This window comes from Phodopus roborovskii, unplaced genomic scaffold (genome assembly GCF_943737965.1).
Source record: "Phodopus roborovskii unplaced genomic scaffold, PHOROB, whole genome shotgun sequence".
Classification (NCBI taxonomy): domain Eukaryota; kingdom Metazoa; phylum Chordata; class Mammalia; order Rodentia; family Cricetidae; genus Phodopus; species Phodopus roborovskii.
Window position 1 is genome coordinate 8,118,886 of NW_026126618.1, and position 17,348 is coordinate 8,136,233.

The window sequence follows — 17,348 nt, forward strand, 5'->3', positions numbered from 1 at the left end:
GATTTATTGGTTGCTGCTGACAGAGCTACATAGAATGCTTTGAAACACCCCTTGTAAACATAAGAGTGTTAGAAAAGTCCCGTGAAAATTCTTTTCACAACCTTTTGTGGTGATGAAGTAAAATGCACAGTAGGAATATCCAGTCTTCTTTAGAGTCTTTGAAAGTAAAACAACTATAGTTGCCTTCACAGGACCTAGGTTTGGTTTGAAAAGGGTTTTCTAAACCTCTGTGTTCCACTTAGATAGGAGAACTAACGTCCTTGGAAGACGCAAGCTTTGCCCCTTCTTGACTTACTTGGATGCCATTGCTATGCTTCAGCTGATTACAATAACAAATAAGTATTAAATATTTTATAGGACTCATTAGACTGTGGCCAGAGCCTGCACAGCTATTAAATGAACATAACAGTAAGACTTAGAAAAAAGGCAACTTTACAGATGTCTCCAAAATCTCATAGCTATTTTTCCTGGGAATTGGCTGACATGGTCAGTGTGGGGAAAGAAATTATGACAGATTTAACATCTGTCAGTGGCAAAACATAAAATAAATAGGTAATGGATGTGGCAGCTTGCAAAATACAGTATTTTGTTGTCAGTTATTGTAGACCATTAATCCTTACAGACTGGCCACCAACACTGACCTCTGGGACTAAATGTTGATCAAACTCAACCATGACTTTCTGAAAATTTTGCTATAAACATAGTCATTGGTATCAAAATATGGGGAGCCATGAGAACCGGATATAAAAGCATTTTTGAGAGAAGATTATACATTGTGTAGTTATTCTGCACTATAATGAGGAAGAATGCATGTCTTCATGTTGCTATCTAGGCCTTGACACTGTTCGAACTAGTTGGACACATTTAGGGATATGGCTTTTGGAGGACAAATCAAATACCTGGATCTGAATATTTTGCAGCACTTTTCTCTCCACCCCTTAATTTTCCCAATTTAATATCACTTCCTAGAAGTGTTGGCAATCATGAATATGTTCATAAATTAGACTTCAGGCCTGAGATATGGTATTGTCATCCTCCAGTATATTCAATAATGGTGCAAGGCCAGCCTTCAGACCAAGAGTTGCTCAGAAGAGTTGTGTCCCACGGGTAGAAGGAATATTTCTTTTTTGGTACTTCTAGGAGAAAGAAAAAGCTGGGTCTAACACAGCCTGGGTGAGGTCTCTGATAAGGCTAAGAAGGTAAGTCACTCATGCAATAAGGAAGGTCATAAGTCGCAAAGACTTGTGCGAACTTGACCACAGGACTTCATTCAGTTAGATAGGAATGAAGGTCTAGTGTCCTTCTATACAAATATCGGTGGCATATTCATTGCTTCATCTAGTGAAAGGGGAATTGAGAGACCACTCAGGAGTTGTGTTTTTGAAAACACCTTTTCTGATTCACCTGAGGTCATTGCATCCATGTTTTCTACAGTTACCATTTCATTTAGCTATGATATATTATGATATATTATGTGACAGACGAATATGGGGAAGCCTACAAAACAAGTGGCTGGATGCTTTGTTAAACATACAATTACTATGGGGTGGACGTATTAAAATATTTTGAAGTCACGAAGATAGTGCTAAAGCTTTTAAATGAAGACCCCTGGTGGAAGTATGCATCTAAGAGACGAAGGAGGAGGAGAAATAGGGAACAGCACAGAGGGCAAACATTCTGGAAACAAACAAACAAACATTAAGTATGGCTAGTGGCTGGAGGTGAAAATAGCATTAAACAGAACTAGATACTAATACAAGGGGCAGGTAATTAAAAGCCTGACAAGTGATGCTGCTCCTAGGGGGGCAATGTGACCGTCTAAAGCGGGTCACTTTGCAGAGTGATGCTGTTGATAATTATCTTGACAGAGTTATAAGCTCAGAGTTGCCCTTGTTGAACCGGCAGCTAAACGCAACAGACTAGCAATGGAGTATGAAGGTAATGTTGCCCATCATTTCACATTGCTGATGCCATCCTGGCTAAATTTGATTTCCACACAATGATAACTGTAGTTTAAAGAAGACATGAAGTCCGGGTTTTGCCGAGTTGGTGAAGGACAAGCTTAACTATGTGAGGAAAATCCATCAGGAGGCTCCTCGTCTTACTCATTTTGGGCCATTGCATAATATGATAATAAATAACATACATTTTACTTTCCTGGCTCTGGTGGCTGGGAAGTCCTGGGTATGGATAGATTTAGTACCTGGAGAGTTAGTGCTTCCTGGCTCGTTGATGGCTATATTCCCTGCTGCACTATTCTTAATTAATGATGGGGGTGAAGGAGATCCATGGGGCCTCCTTTATGAAGGAACTAAGCATGCCGATGAGGGCTTTTTATCATAGCATCATTTTGGGGTTTAAGAGTTCAGCTTATGAATGTGGAAATGCACCATACATCCCTCAGTGTTCAAATGGTAATGCTGCTCTGCTCATACAAACATGAACTATTGGTGAACTACCAGGTAAAACGGGGACTTGTTACTCCACTGTCTCAAACTTAGTGAAAATCAAAGAAAAAATATTGGAAACAGAAGGGGTAGGGAGCACTGGGGGAGAGTGTCTCTTTGGTGACACTCTCAAGAATCCTGGAACACTATAATGTGTACTACTGCTTCCGAGTCAGTAGATTACAGCCCTCTTAGGTTCCCTGCAGCCCAGAGGTGATGGGGCTAGGAGCTAGACTTGGGGAGGTAGATGTAGAGAGGCAGACTTGGGGAGGTAGATGTAGAGAGGCAGACTTGGGGAGGTAGATGTAGAGAGGAAGACTTGGGGAGGTAGATGTAGAGAGGAAGACTTGGGAAGGTTCATGTAGAAAGGTAGACCTGGGGAGGTAGGACTCATGGAGGTGGACCTGGGGAGCTAGGACTCATGGAGGTGGACCTGGGGAGGTAGGACTCAGGGAGGTGGACCTGGGGAGGTAGGACTCAGGGAGGTGGACCTGGGGAGGTAGGACTCAGGGAGGTGGACCTGGGGAGGTAGGACTCAGGGAGGTGGACCTGGGGAGGTAGGACTCAGGGAGGTGGACCTGGGGAGGTAGGACTCAGGGAGGTGGACCTGGGGAGCTAGGACTCAGGGAGGTAGACCTGGGGAGGTAGGACTCAGGGAGGTAGACTTGGGGAGGGAGAGCTGGGGAGGAAGGCTAGTGGGTTGCAAAGTTCTTTAAAGCTTTAAGCAGAGGACTCTTGAAGGCCATTGAGTCCAGAGGGAGTGCAGCCAACCCTGGCCTTGTACAGTTTCAGCTGCCCTGGCACAGCTTATACAAACATTTCTCACTTTTATTTCTTCTGCCTCCTAAAGTACCATGGGCTTTGAGTGTTACCGTAGGAGAACTAATAGATCTTGGAGGTTTCTCAGCTTTCTGCTTCCCTTCTGTGTTTATTAGATAGTGAGCAGCTTGCCTAATGCCTCGGTCTCACATCTTATTTTACATTTTTTCCTCCCAGCTATACATTTTTCTAACAGTTCCCTGAGGCAAAATAACCTTGGCCAAAGTTCCTACAAAATGGCTTTGTGTATAAATCACATCAGTATAAACAACATTATGGCTTCAGACACTTAGCCCTTTCAAAACAAATGCTCACTCTCCTGCTTATGTGTTTTAAATTAGCCCTGGTACAGCAAAATCTTTGAAAGCTTATTATTCCAGAAAGTATTCTCTGGGTGTCAGTAATTCCCACATCCGTTCATTTGAAGGGTTTGCTACTTACTGGTGGTGGCATAGGGGAGGTTACCAGAAGTAAACTAGCTATTTATGGGGAAAAGCCATTTTGAAAGGGTAGTTCCCCAAATGTACATGCCACTGTGGAAACGGACAAATCAAATATTTGTGATTTTTCCCAAAGTATTGGTTCTGAAACAAGATTGTGTTCCGTTGACCGTGATGTATACTTAGGCTGTGGAGTTATTGAAGTATTGCGTGATGCTGGAAAAATTCGTGCAAAGATGCTGTGAGTCCTATGTGGTCAGAGAACATTGTGTGTGTGTGTGTGTGTGTGTGTGTGCATGTACAGTACATAATGATGCATATGTTCCTATGTACATATACACCCATGTATGTGAAAGCCAATGGTCAACTTTCGCTCTCCTCCTTCAGGCACCCTGGGCTTTGTTCCTTACAAAAAGCTCACTAGTTGGTCCTGAATGTGCTAATTAGGCTAGGTTTTCTGACCAGCTAGGCAGGCTACCACACCTGGCTTTCTGATGTGGGTTCTGGTTATGAAACTCAGGTTTCCATGTTTGTAAGGAAAGCACGTTCCTGACTGACTTCTCTCTCAGCTGAGGGGAGTTACCTCTTAACGAAGGGTTGCTAGGAATTGGTGAGAAGATCAGAGGGAGGCGGTCACCAGCCATGTGAGCAGATACTGAATTAGACCAGAGCCCCTCAGTCTTTGAGAGATGCTGAAACCTTGGTCTCAGCACTTCAGCACTCAGAGCTGCGAGAAAGGAATCTGTCATCTCAGTGTGTGGCGTTCCCTTAGGACAGCCTTAGCTAAGCCAGATACCATTCTCCTGAGGAGACTGACTTGGGGGTCACAGGTTTATGGGTTATCCTTCCTGTTGCTTCCCCACTCATGGAATTAAAAGGGTCTCTGGGAGGGGGTCCCTAACATCACACTCTCAACTCAGCTTTCGTCCCCACTTGCCATTTCCTGATTTGTTTGGCTTCCTGTTACAAAAACCGATGTTATCACAGAGCAGCTGCTGCTCTCACTGTGGCCGGCAAGTGTGGCCACCTGTGACTGTGCCTTGTTAAGTGAGGCCAGGATTCCCCGCCCTGCACCACTGCAGGCTCAGGTCTGTGCACTTTTCTGAGCTTATCAAGTAATAAGTGTCACAAGACCTTACACCTCAGGGGAGAAACAAAACAAAACCACACACCTAGGACTTTGAAGGGTTTGAAGGCAAAAAAACAAGCCACGGTTAGTTTTTATTAATCAACAGAGGACCAATATGCCAAATCTGTTTTGTTAAGCTCCTCAAATTTGTGGATTACTCAAAATATGGAGATACCAGCATGCTATAGACATGGGTCTTAAATACGTTGTGAAAGTTTTAAACGTGGGTTTAAAAACACTTAAACTTCGGTTTGCCTCACTTGCTGTGTAGTTACAGAGCTATACAGGCTAGAAGTAACTCTGAAAGAAGAATTTGGGTTTTGGGTACCAGATCTTCAAACCGCTCGAGAGGTAGGCTGTGTAGGCTCCTCCTCTTTTGTCCCTCCATGCCTTGTTCTGTGCTCCCAGGAGACTGCTAACCTATGCTGTTTCCTTCTCAGTGAGTGAAAAGCAAAAGGCACAACCAGGAAACGAAAGCCAGGTGAGGTGATATTTCATTGCCTGGGGCAGTAATGAAGACACTAGTATTATTTTTAAGAGAATGATTCCCTGAAAGACCCCAAGAGTTCGGAGCCTGTCAGGGGAAGGCCCTTGCCCCAAGAGACGAGACCAGACCACTGGATACAAGTGCAAGAGGTTGTTTAATGTTTACACACAGGTACCTGTGGACGCTTCAGTCTTTCGGGAGACTGAGTGAGCGTGCCTGGTTAAAGCATATGCAGTTTATATAGGGTTGGTGTGGTAAGAAGCAGGCTTACAGAAGCAGAAGCATGGTTACAGGGATTTCATATTTCATTCTTTCATCTAAATGTAGCATTGTAGTTAACCAAGGACAGTTGGTTAGTCGGGTTGGGCACAAAGAATACAAAGAATTCAGTTATGACTATCTCAGCATCCTGGATACTGTCCTGCTGACCTTGCTTTGGTCCAAGCTGCAGACCACAGATATCTGGTTGGCGTTGGATGAGAGCAGCACCTGGTTCCCTCCTGTACTTTTCTCATAGCTTGACCTTGGCAAATTAGCAAGAGCAATTTAAACAGGCAATAAGCATAGTGGGGGTCTTTCATTCCCCCCTTTTTCTATTAAATGAATAAAACCTTTTATTCACTGTTGTTCAGTTTCTAATTGTTTTAGTCTCTGATATTGTTGGGTCAAAACTAAGGCTTGAATTACTGACAAGCGTTCCTTCATGAACTGTATTAGCCTGTTCAGAATGCAGGGACCAAAGGTGAGAATCAAAAGGAATATAATTAGTGGTCCCATGATGGTGGATATCAGGGTTGTAAACCAAGGGGAGTGATTAAAACGCTTTTCAAACCATCCTTGTTGGGCCTCAAATCCTTTTTGTCTCTTTCCCAACCGATCCCGTAGTTTGTCTAGGGTCTCAGTCACAACTCCTGTTTTGTCCATATAAAAACAACATTCCTCTTTGAGGGCGGCACATATGCCCCCTTCCTTTAAAAATAGGAGGTCAAGTCCCCTCCATTTCTGGAGAACCACCTCAGATAAGGAGACTAGGGAGTCTTTGAGATCTCTAATGGATCTTTCTATTGCCTTTAGGTCTGCAGTCATAGCAGTATGAAGAGACTCATAGTGGCTGACTCGACTCAAGGCTGCTGCTCCTGTGCCTATTCCTGCTGTTATTCCAGCCCCTAGAAGAAGGGCCAGGGTTGTAGAGAGCCACCGGTGCCATTCCCGAAGATGGCGCCAGTTTCCTGTCCATAAGCCAGCAAGGCATGGATGCGCAATTACGAGCGTTGCGGGCTGCAACTGTCAGTAACGGACACGACTCCTCCGAGCATATATAAGCAGAGCCCTTTTTCCTCCTCGGGATCTTCCCTCAACTTGCTGTAATGAGCCGCGCAATAAACATAGCTGCAGAAGAATCCTGTTGTTGAGCGTCATTCTTGCAGGCAAAGCGATATGCAGGCAAGGCGATAGCGCTCCACACAGGGTTATACTGACAGGCTCTCTCCTGTACATATGCTTGTTTTCAAAGAATTCATAAACATTTTCAGAAGTATGATAGATTATACGAGGGTATAATTCGACTAGAACACAATAATCAGAAGCCTTATTCAGGATTTGTGCTGAAATGCAAGGAGTCATTCCAGTGCTACATGCCCAGTAGGTTCCATTGGGAGCTGAAAGAAAATAATTGCCAGGGATAATTGGCAGTGTCTGATTACATAGCTCCTGGTGGGTCTTGGGTATGGTGCCTAGGCAGAGCCCCTGCCCTGTGACTTCAGGGAGAGTCAAACTAAGACCTGGTGAGTCTAAGCATTGTTGAGGGGGACTATTATGGTTTAAAAAGTTTTCATTAATAGCTATACCTTCATAATGGGGGGGGGGGGCTCGCAAGGAGACAGAGCCAACAGTCTTTGGCCTGGTCAGGGTGCGTAGCATTGAGGGCTATGTAAGCCCCTTTAATTAATATTAATTGTCTATTCCCAGTACCTGGGATTGGGAATAAGTGGGTGATATTAGGGGGAGTTTGCTGTGGCCTGGAGGGAAGTTTTTGGTCTGTAAGCACGGAGTTTGGCCCTATGGCTTATGGGGCAGGATCTCTAATTTTCAAGCAAATTTTAAAGACAACTCCTTTGTCCAGGCCTGGCTGATACCATCTTAGCTCCCAAGTCTTCCCTTGTGTCCAAACCGCATAGTCCTTTTTCCCATGGATGGTGAAGTCAATTCTTAAAGGGAGACAATGGTCTGACTCACAAACCCAACCCCCCCCCATTGATGGGAGGGTGGCAGCTCTCCCTGCCCAAGGGGGAAGGCGAGTGTAATTTCGGCGCACTGTTATTAGATCCCAGGATGAGCTGGGCTTCCAATAGTCACTCCCGGTGGTCTCACATCCCCAATTTTTGCAAAAGTATTCCTGATGTCCCCTGCATCCCGACCCCCTAGATTGACTTGGCTGAGGACAGGCATAGAAGTCTGATTGGGATAGAAAACATCGGGTCTTGGGGTTGCTACAGCCTATCCATCCGTCTTCTGCTCTAGGCATGTCCTTTTCAAGGGAGTCTGCACCATAAGTGGGGATGTCCCAAGTGTCCAGTCCAGCAGCTAGTTGGCAAAAATCAGGGGTGAGACTAGGCCACCAGGTGCCAGGTAGATTAAGGCCAGAGGTTGACCAGACGACCTCGCCAGTTTGGGAAATCACTTGCCAGGTCAAGGGGGGGGAGGGGGGACATGGGGTGATCCCGCTTCAAAAGCATTCAAACCTATGTAGAAAAGCATGCTTGCTAATGTTGGGAAAGTGAAAGTCTTATCTTTAAGGGGTTTTGAGAGCGTTGAACTTTCCATGTTGGTTCAGATGGGACCTGGTCCTGGGTCCGATGTTCTGGTTGTGTGGCCTTCACGTGGGATGTGTGGATCCAGGCAGCAATCCCGTCCACTTTCAGGGCAGTGGGAGTTGTCAGGAGCACAGTGTAGGGGCCCTTCCAGCGGGGCTTTAAGTTCTTAGTCTGATATCTCTGAACCCAGATGGAATCGCCAATCTGGAAAGAGTGGGGTTGACAAATGGTTCTTTGTTCCTCCCGGTATGCGGCCACCAGAGGTTTCCAGACCTCTTCTTGGACTATCTGTAAGGCTTGTAGATGCACCTTCATGGAGGGGGTGTTTGCAAAATCAGAAATGCCAGCATCAAAGAATGATACAGCTGGCGGTGGACTGCCATATAGGATTTCAAAGGGAGTTAGGCCATGAGGGCCTGGAGTGCTTCTGGCCCGATAGAGGGCCAGAGGTAGGAGTTGTACCCAGTCCTTAGAGCCAGTTTCAAGCGTTAATTTGGATAAAGCATCCTTAATGGTTCTATTCATTCTTTCTACCTGTCCTGAACAATGGGGTCTGTAAGTACAATGTAATTTCCATTTTATCCCCAGTAACCTGGCCACCAACTGACTTACCTGGGAGATGAAGGCAGGCCCATTGTCTGATCCTATTACCTGTGGAGTCCCATATCTGGGAAAGATTTCTTCCAAGAGTTTCTTGGTAACCATTTTTGTAGTGTCATGTTTGGTAGGAAACACTTCCACCCATCCTGAAAAGGTATCTATGAAAACCAGTATATATTTATAACCATACATTCCAGGTTTGACTTAAGTAAAGTCTATTTCCCAATGGACACCAGGCCTATGGCCGCGAAGCCGGGTCCCAGGATCCAGTTTGGTTTTTCCTTGGTTGATCTGGGCACAGGCCAGACAGTTGGCAGTTACTTATTCCAGTAATAAATTCTGATTGGGAAGGTAAGTTCCAATTTCTTGCCTATCTAGCAAAGTTTTCATCTTTTTGGCACTCAAATGAGTCAGTTTATGGAGGTGGTCTATTAATACTTTTGCCATTTTTATAGGCCAGCACTGCCGATTGGGGTCATAATCTGCACCTAGTTTCTGAACAATGTCCAAATCTGTTTCATCATAGTCCCAGTCTGGAGTATTAGCTGTCCCCTTTTCAGTCAATATGGTTATAGTCAATAGTTGGGGGCCTAAGGCTGCTTGTTTGGCTGCTTCATCAGCCAGGCAATTTCCTTTTGCCTCCAGGCTTTCCCCCTTTTGATGTCCAGGGCAATGCATTATGCTCAATTTCTTGGGAAGGAACAGGGCCTTTAATAATGTCAAGATTTTGTTTTTATTTTTAATTTTTTTCCTTTAGATGTTAAAAGGCCCCTCCTCCGATAAATTTCTCCATGGACATGGGCAGTGGCAAAGGCATACCGGCTATCAGTGTATACATTACGCTTCTTACCTGCTGCCATCTGGAGAGCCTGAGTCAGAGCAATGAGTTCAGCTCGCTGAGCAGAGGTGCCTCCGGGGAGTGCAGTGGCCCATATGACCTCTGAGGCATTCGTCACTGCAGCCCCTGCCCGTCTCTCACCATTTAGCAAGTAGCTGCTGCCGTCTGTGAACCAAGTGTAGTCTGCATCCTTCAAGGGCTGATTGGTCAGATCAGGCTGCATTCCATGCATCTCTGCAAGGATCTGCTGACAGTCATGGGATGTTGGTCCCTCTAGCAGCGGTAACAAGGTGGCTGGATTCAGGGTTACTATTGGCCCAAACTGGACCCTGTCTACATCCAGGAGCAGGGATTGATAGTGAGTTAGATGGGGGTTAGATAGCCATCTATCTGGTGGCTGACAGATGAGGGACTCAACTGCGTGTGGCGCCAGTATGGTCATTGGCTGTCCCAGAGTCAATTTGGTGGCCTCCTTAATTAGGACTGCAGCCGCTGCCACCATTCGGAGACATGGAGGCCATCCTGATGCAACTGGGTCTAATTTCTTGGACAAGTAGGCAATGGGCCATCTCCAGAGTCCTAACTTTTGGGTTAAGACTCCTTTTGCATAGCCCTGTTTTTCATCAACAAAGAGTTCAAAAAGCTTGCTGACATCTGGCAAGCCCAGGGCTGGTGAGGACAGCAGGGCCCGCTTGATAGCATCAAAAGCCTGCTGTTGTTCCTCAGTCCGTTTAAAAGGTGTGCCTTTCTTGGTTAGCAGATAAAGGGGGGGGTGCTATTTCTGCGAACCCTAGAATCCAGAGTCTACAGAAGCCTGCAGTCCCCCAAAATTCTCTAAGTTGACGTTGGCTTTTGGGGATGGGTATGCGAGGTATGGTTTCTTTGCGGGCAGGTGTCAACCATCTTTGCCCATCCATTAGCTTGTATCCCAAATAGGTGACTTCCTGTCTACATATATGAGCCTTTTTTTTGGCAGAGGCTTGATACCCTAGGTTCCCCAGTGTTCGTAATAGGGCCCCAGTTGTGGCTGCAAGGAAGAGGTCATCCACGTATTGCAGCAGGATCAGAGATGGATGCCTGATCCAGAAATCTTCCAGGTCTTTGTGAAGGGCCTCATCAAAGAGAGTGGGGCTATTCTTGAACCCCTGGGGTAGGCATGTCCAAGTCAATTGCCCTGAAATGCCCAGTTCTGGATCCTTCCATTCAAAAGCAAATAAAGGCTGGCTCTGAGGGCTCAGCCTCAGGCAGAAGAAAGCATCCTTCAGGTCCAGAACAGTGTACCAGGGATGAGTAGGAGGCAGGGTGCTTAGGGATTTGGCACTGTGGGGTGAATGTCCTCCACTCGCTTATTGACTTCCCTAAGATCTTAGACTGGCCTGTAATCCCCAGTTCCTGGCTTCTTTACAGGCAGAATTGGAATATTCCATGGGGATTCCATGGATTCCAGGGGATCAAGATCCCTTGGTCTAATAGTCTCTTAATGTGGGGCTTGATTCCTTGATATGCCTCATTTGACATGGGATACTGTTTAATTGAGATGGGGGTGGCTGTTGCCTTCAGGAGTATTATTAGGGGTGACTGTTGTATGGCCAGCCCCATGCCCCCTGTTTCTGCCCAGGCCAGGGGGCATTGTTTTAACCTTAAGTCCATTCCTTCCTGCTGTTCAGGAGGCTTTTCAAAAAGTCTATATTCATTTTTCAATTGTAAAGTCAATATTTGAAGTGGAGCCCCTTGTGGGCCAGAGACTTTAGCTCCCGATCCTTCAAAATGGATCTGGGCTTTTAATTTAGTCAGTAGATCTCGACCCAGTAATGGATATGGACAGTCCGGTACATGCAAAAAGGAATGTGAGACTTTACCTGATGCGAGATGAACTTTTCTCTCCGTGGTCCATCGGTATTGTTTCCTCAGGTGGTTCCTTGTACCCAAGCTGTTTTGGTACTCAGTGGCCCGTTCATTTCGGTGAGAACCAAATGTTGGGCTCCAGTGTCCACCAGGAAGGTGACTGGTTGTCCCCGACTCTTAAGGTTAGCCTAGGTGGGGGGGGGGGGGCTCCTGGCCCCGACCACCCTAGTCTTCATCTAGGGCTAGAAGCTGAGTTGGTCTTCGGTGTCTGTCCCCACATCTCTGATTTTTAGGTCTCTTAGGGCAATCTTTGACCCAGTGGCCTTTTTCTTTGCAGTAGGCACATTGGTCTCCATCTACCTTGGGCCTCCTTCCTTCTCCCTTCCTTTCCTGACTTCCTGCACTATGACTATTCTGAGCTACAGTGGCCAGGATTTTGCTTAATTCTTTCCAGTTCCTACGATCTCTCTCTTTCTCTCTCTCCTCTAGTTTCTTTTTTAACTTGTCCTCTCTTTCCTCCTGCAACTTTCTAAGTCTTTCATCTTTCTCCTCAGGTGTTTCTCTCTTATTAAAGATCTTTTCTGCTTCCTTTATGAGATCCTGCAGGCTAGAATCTTGTAAATTATCTAGTCTCTGCAACTTAGTCCTAATATCTGGAGCCGACTGCCAAATGAAAGCCATAGAAACATTGCCCCTTTGCTCGTTACTATCAGGATCAAAGGGTGTATATATATGGTAGGCTTCCTTTAGCCTCTCCAAAAATGCAGTCAGAGTTTCCTCCAGTCCCTGGGTTATCTGTCTTACCTGAGCCAAATTCGTGGGATGGCGTCTGGCGCCGTGGAGGCCCACTATGAGTAACTGGCGATAAAGGCGTAGGTGTCCCCTACCTGCAGCGGTGTTGAAGTCCCAATTGGGACGATTTAGGGGAAAAGCTTCCTCAATTTCATTAGGCAACTGAGTGGGCCTCCCATCATCTCCTAAGAAATTCTTCCGGGCTTCCAGGAAGACGTGTTGTTTTTCTTCGGAGGTTAGAAGGACCTGCAAAAGCTGTTGGCAGTCATCCCAAGTGGGTTGATGGTTTATTAGGATGGATTCAATTAGGTTAGAGAGAGCTGCAGGGTCTTTGTAGAAGGAGTGGTTGTTAGATTTCCAATTATAGAGGTCAGATGCCGAGAAAGGCCAGTATTGAAATTGGCCTCCTGGTCCGGCAGTCTGGCACAAGGGAAAGGCTCGGGAGGTTCCGTCTGTGGCTTCTCCCTTCTACCGGGGAGTCTGCAGCAGTCTCTTCTTGTCCGTTGTCCAAGGCAGCAGTGGTACTGGTGCTGTCTGGTTTGTCTGGACCCCTTTGCCGGGTGTCGCCACCACCTACAGTGCCCTGGGTAGGGGGCTGATATGGTGGAGGACTCCATCTTCTGAAAGCAAATCTGTAAGAACAGACTCATCGGCAGGAAGAATAGGTTTGGAGTGAGGGGTTTTCTCCTTCTTGAGGACAGGATATAATCGAGATTTGGCAGGTGCCTGAGAGGGAATGAGTGGTACAGAAGAAGGCAAAGGGGGAGCAGTGGGTCCCTGTGAAAGTGGGGCCGCTCAGTCTTGGGGAGAGATTTAGAAGGGGGTTTGGGGGTGACAAAGGGAGCCACCCAAGAGGGTGGGTCAGAGGCCAAATCTTCCCAGGTGACAATATAGGCCACCTGGTCAGGACGTCCCTGGCCCGGCCCCATGTCGAAGACTCATTCCTTCACCTGCAAGATAATACCAAGGTCAAAAATCCCATCCCGGGGCCAGCCAACGTTAAATGTCAGTCACTTAGAAGCACACAGGGTTTGCCATCTCTTTTTCTTTACGTCCATTGACTGGTTGTGCGCTCGGCCCTGGACTTCGCTCCAGTGATCTAGGGTCAGACTCAAAGGGGTAGTTACAGATTGTCCCATGTCTTTCTCAAAATAAAGAAGCAAGTAGATAGACAAGGCAAACAGAACACACAGACAGCCGGCACCAAGATGCACAGTGTGACTTTGGCGTAAAACCGAAACCAGATACTGCATTGGAGGCACAGAGGGTCTTAAGCCCCCTGGCCCCTCCAAAACCACGAATCTCTGGGACTTGTTGTGGGCCCCGAAAAATCAGGCACCCCCGATCCCTGGGACGTCTCCCAGGGTGGTGGGTAGAAGTCTGAGCCCGTCAGCTCCTTCTCAAGCCGCCTACAGACACTACTAGCTGATTACCAATCGCTGCACAACAAGCAACAAGTAAGACGTACGAACGAGACGACAAAGACAGAAATTAGGCGCTGGCCAGCTTACCTCCCGGTGGGTGTCAGTCTCCAGGGAAAGGGTCTCCAATCTCGGTGGGACCTCCAATGAAAGACCCCAAGAGTTCAGAGCCTGTCAGGGGAAGCTCCTTGCCCCAAGAGGCCAGACCACTGGATGCAAGTGCAAGAGGTTATTTATTGTTTACACACAGGTACCTGTGGATGCTCCAGTCTTTCGGGAGACTGAGTGAGCGTGCCTGGTTAAAGCATATGCAGTTTATATAGGGTTGGTGTGGCAAGAAGCAGGCTTACAGAAGCAGAAGCATGGTTACAGGGATTTCATTCTTTCATCTAAATGTAGCATTGTAGTTAACCAAGGACAGTTGGTTAGTCGGGTTGGGCACAAAGAATACAAAGAATTCAGTTATGACTCTCTCAGCATCCTGGATACCGTCCTGCTGACCTTGCTTTGGTCCAAGCTGCAGACCACAGATATCTGGTTGGCGTTGGATGAGAGCAGCACCTGGTTCCCTCCTGTACTTTTCTCATAACTGGACCTTGGCAATTAGCAAGAGCAATTTAAACAGGCAATAAGCATAGTGGAGGTCTTTCATCCCCACGAAGAAGGAACAAAAACCTGTAGATAGTGATCCTGGAAGCCACATTAAAGCAGGGGCGTAGGTCGGGTGGCATGGCAGGGAGGGAAGGAGAGGGAACTGGATCAATACGTAAAATAAAAAAAATAAAAAATAAAGAATACATATGCAAAATGGAAAGGCAGAAGGTGTGAGAGCAGGGCCTGCACATTCTGAAAGACCCACAGAGCCCACTCAGGAAAGGCGACACCCCAAATCACTCACGAGAAGCGGTCATGAAGCAAACTGCAAGAGGACTTGTTTATTCCAAGTGCACTGGGATCCACAGTCATGTGCCACACAGGGGTAGAGGACTGAGGACCCCGAGTGCAGAATTGAGACAGCTTTTATAGGGTTTACAACAAAGCCCACACATCGTAAACCAATCATTTCACGGCATCCAGACCCCGCGCTGTGTGGGCCAATCAATTTAAACCATTTTATAGTTTTTAGACCAATTATTTTAAATCATCTAATCCTATGCTCTATAGACCAATCAGTTTTCTATAGCTCCGTAGGTCTGCATTTGCACGGGCTCCTAGACCTTTCTCCTATTTACTGGCAAAGGACAGAGTCTGGAATCTAAGGTATTTAAGGCTTTTTAGATAGTATTTTTAAATACCTAGCTTCCTGGGGTCATTGGATGTTAGGCTGTATTTTTACATTCTTTCATTGCCCACTTCTTTTCTTGTTAATAGTTCTAATCTAAGAACCGGGAGGACTAAAGGGCAGCCTCCTCTTGGCTTGGAAGGCTCTTGTACTGTGGTCTAAGTACCATGATCTGGACTACACTCACTCATTCCCTAAAAACAAAAAAAGCAGCAATTTTTCAACAGTAAGTAACAAGAGAGGAATAAAAATGAGCAGTAGCAAGATGAGGCTGTTCTTGAGTCCTTTAACCTCGAGTGGTATGGAGGTGGGCCCAGGTGAAGATGAGGACATATTCTGGACTGGCCACAAAGTGGGCCTTTCCACTGGATCTCCAGGTTTACTGCATCGTGGCCTCTAATGTAGACCGAATCTCCAACTTGGAAGAGATGTGGAACTTGCAAGTCTCCTTCCGCCGAGTAGGCTTCCCAGAGCTTCTTTCCTTGCTCACTGTCTCATGAGTGCCTTGAGCCTAGCAAACAGAGGCTGGGAGAACAGCTCATCAGCACTGTGTACAGAGGCAATTTCCACCAGTGGTGGGTCCCTCCATAGAGCAATTCATAGGGGGACAGCCCAAACGGTTCAGGGGAGTTTCTAACCCTGAAAAGCACAAAGGGTAGGAGAGCTATCTAATCCTTAACGCCAGTCTCTACGGTCAATTTAGTGAGGGTTTCTAATGGTTTTATTTATTCTTTCTACCTGCCCTGAGCTTTGGGGTCTGTATGTACAATGTAATTTCCAATCAATCCCCAATGTCTTGGCCAATCCCTGACTTACCTGGGTAGGTATTCCAAGCCTTGGGAAACTATCCTCCAGTAGTTTCTCAGCCATCACAGTTAAGGTCTTCTTCTTGGTAGGGTAAGCCTCTACCCATCCTGAAAATGTGTTTATAAAAGCTGGCCATAGCTGGAGCTGGTATCTGGACTACAGTTCTCTTCCGAGCCTCCCATGTCTGTCAGGCTTGAAGCTGAAGCTGCCAGATCGCCAGAAGACCTCTTGCTGGTCCTATCTCCACTGCCCCAGCCACCCTGCAAAACGAGCAACTAAGATGGATTTTCAAGGAGCCCTTTCGAGAAGGGTCCACGAGGGGCCAGAGGGGCCCGGGAGGTGGCTGCAGTGGGGAGGTTGCTGATGCTAATGCTCCCCTCAGCTCAGATGCCCTGGAGGGACCAACTCCTACAGCAGGAAGGGGACCAAGGGTAGTTCGGGGCCGGGGGGGGGGCTGCAACAGGAGCCAGCTACCCCATCCTCCTCCACGGCCCAGGATGCTGAGCTCCTCTTCTGAACAGCTGTTAGTCTCCAGGCTCTCAGCCTCCGATTCCAAGCCTTCTAGGACCAGCAGTGTGTCACTCATCTCCATGGGGTCCTCTCCAGCCTGTGGGGCAGAAGCAGGCAGCAGGGGCTATGATGGCAGCCGCAGGATGCCTGGGCAAGGGCATCAGCAGCAGCCTCCACAGAAAGTCTTGACCCCGGGTCCCGCTGGCTACCCGAGACTCAAAGCAGCCAGCTGGGCCTCTAGTCCAGACACCAGACTCCAGTTCCACTTGAGCGCCAAGCCCGGCTGGAGGGCCTTGGGATCCAGTGCACAGTGGTGCTGGGGACACGGCAGTTCTGAGGGTCCAGGTTCTGGGGGCGGCCTCCCTGTCCTCTTCCTCCAGCAGCTATCCTATGATGAAGAACACCATCAGCTGCAGTGGCCTGATGCCCTGCCAGCTGAGACTAGTGGGGAAGGGTGGCTGCAATGGGCCATGGTTCGGGGGCAGCCTCTCCATAGCCAAGAGGCAGCCCAGGACCTGGTACAAAGCAGCAGCCGCAGCCTCCTGGGGCTCAGCCCCTGCATCGGGGACTTTGTACTCATCTTCCAGTCTAACAGTGAGGACTTGTAATTGATTTCCCTGTTTATCAGTTACTGATGGCTGCTCAGAGTCAAAATGAGTCTGGGCTCCTATTGTTGACAGATGTCTCTTCCTAACAGAGGGTAAGGGCATTCTTGGATAACAGGGAAAGAGTGGGATACTCGGCCCACACCAAGGTCCACTGTTCTTCGGGTAGTCCATGAATACTGCCGTTGCCCTGTGGCACCCATTACCCAAGATTTTTTGTCTTTTAATTTTCCTAATGGCTGTATCAGCATGGAATGCTCTGCTCTGGTATCCACCAAAAACTTGACTGGTTGCCCCTCCAGGTTTAAAGTTACTCTGGGCTTGGGGAGGGGGTCCATACCCCATCTCCCCTAATCTTCATCTTCCCCCCCCCAGGGCTAGGACATTTGGTCCCTTGTTTTTCTTCTTGGGGCAGTCCTTTGCCAGTACAGTTTCTCTTTATAATATGTACACTGGTCCTTGTCAAGTGGGGTCCTGTTGCCCAGGTTTCCTGGCTGCCTAGGGCCCATTTTA

At 47.3% G+C, this 17,348-nt stretch overlaps 1 protein-coding gene across 1 annotated transcript; it reads right to left on the minus strand.

Annotated features, from left to right (window-relative positions):
* Positions 1 to 8,084: 8,084 nt before the first annotated feature.
* Positions 8,085 to 17,088, minus strand: LOC127237902 (uncharacterized). The gene is given in 6 exon segments (XM_051206324.1): positions 8,085 to 9,481; positions 9,484 to 10,345; positions 10,347 to 10,882; positions 10,885 to 11,011; positions 11,014 to 11,432; positions 16,975 to 17,088. Coding segments are annotated over 6 exon segments (3,453 nt in total). The 5' UTR covers positions 17,087 to 17,088.
* Positions 17,089 to 17,348: the final 260 nt, after the last annotated feature.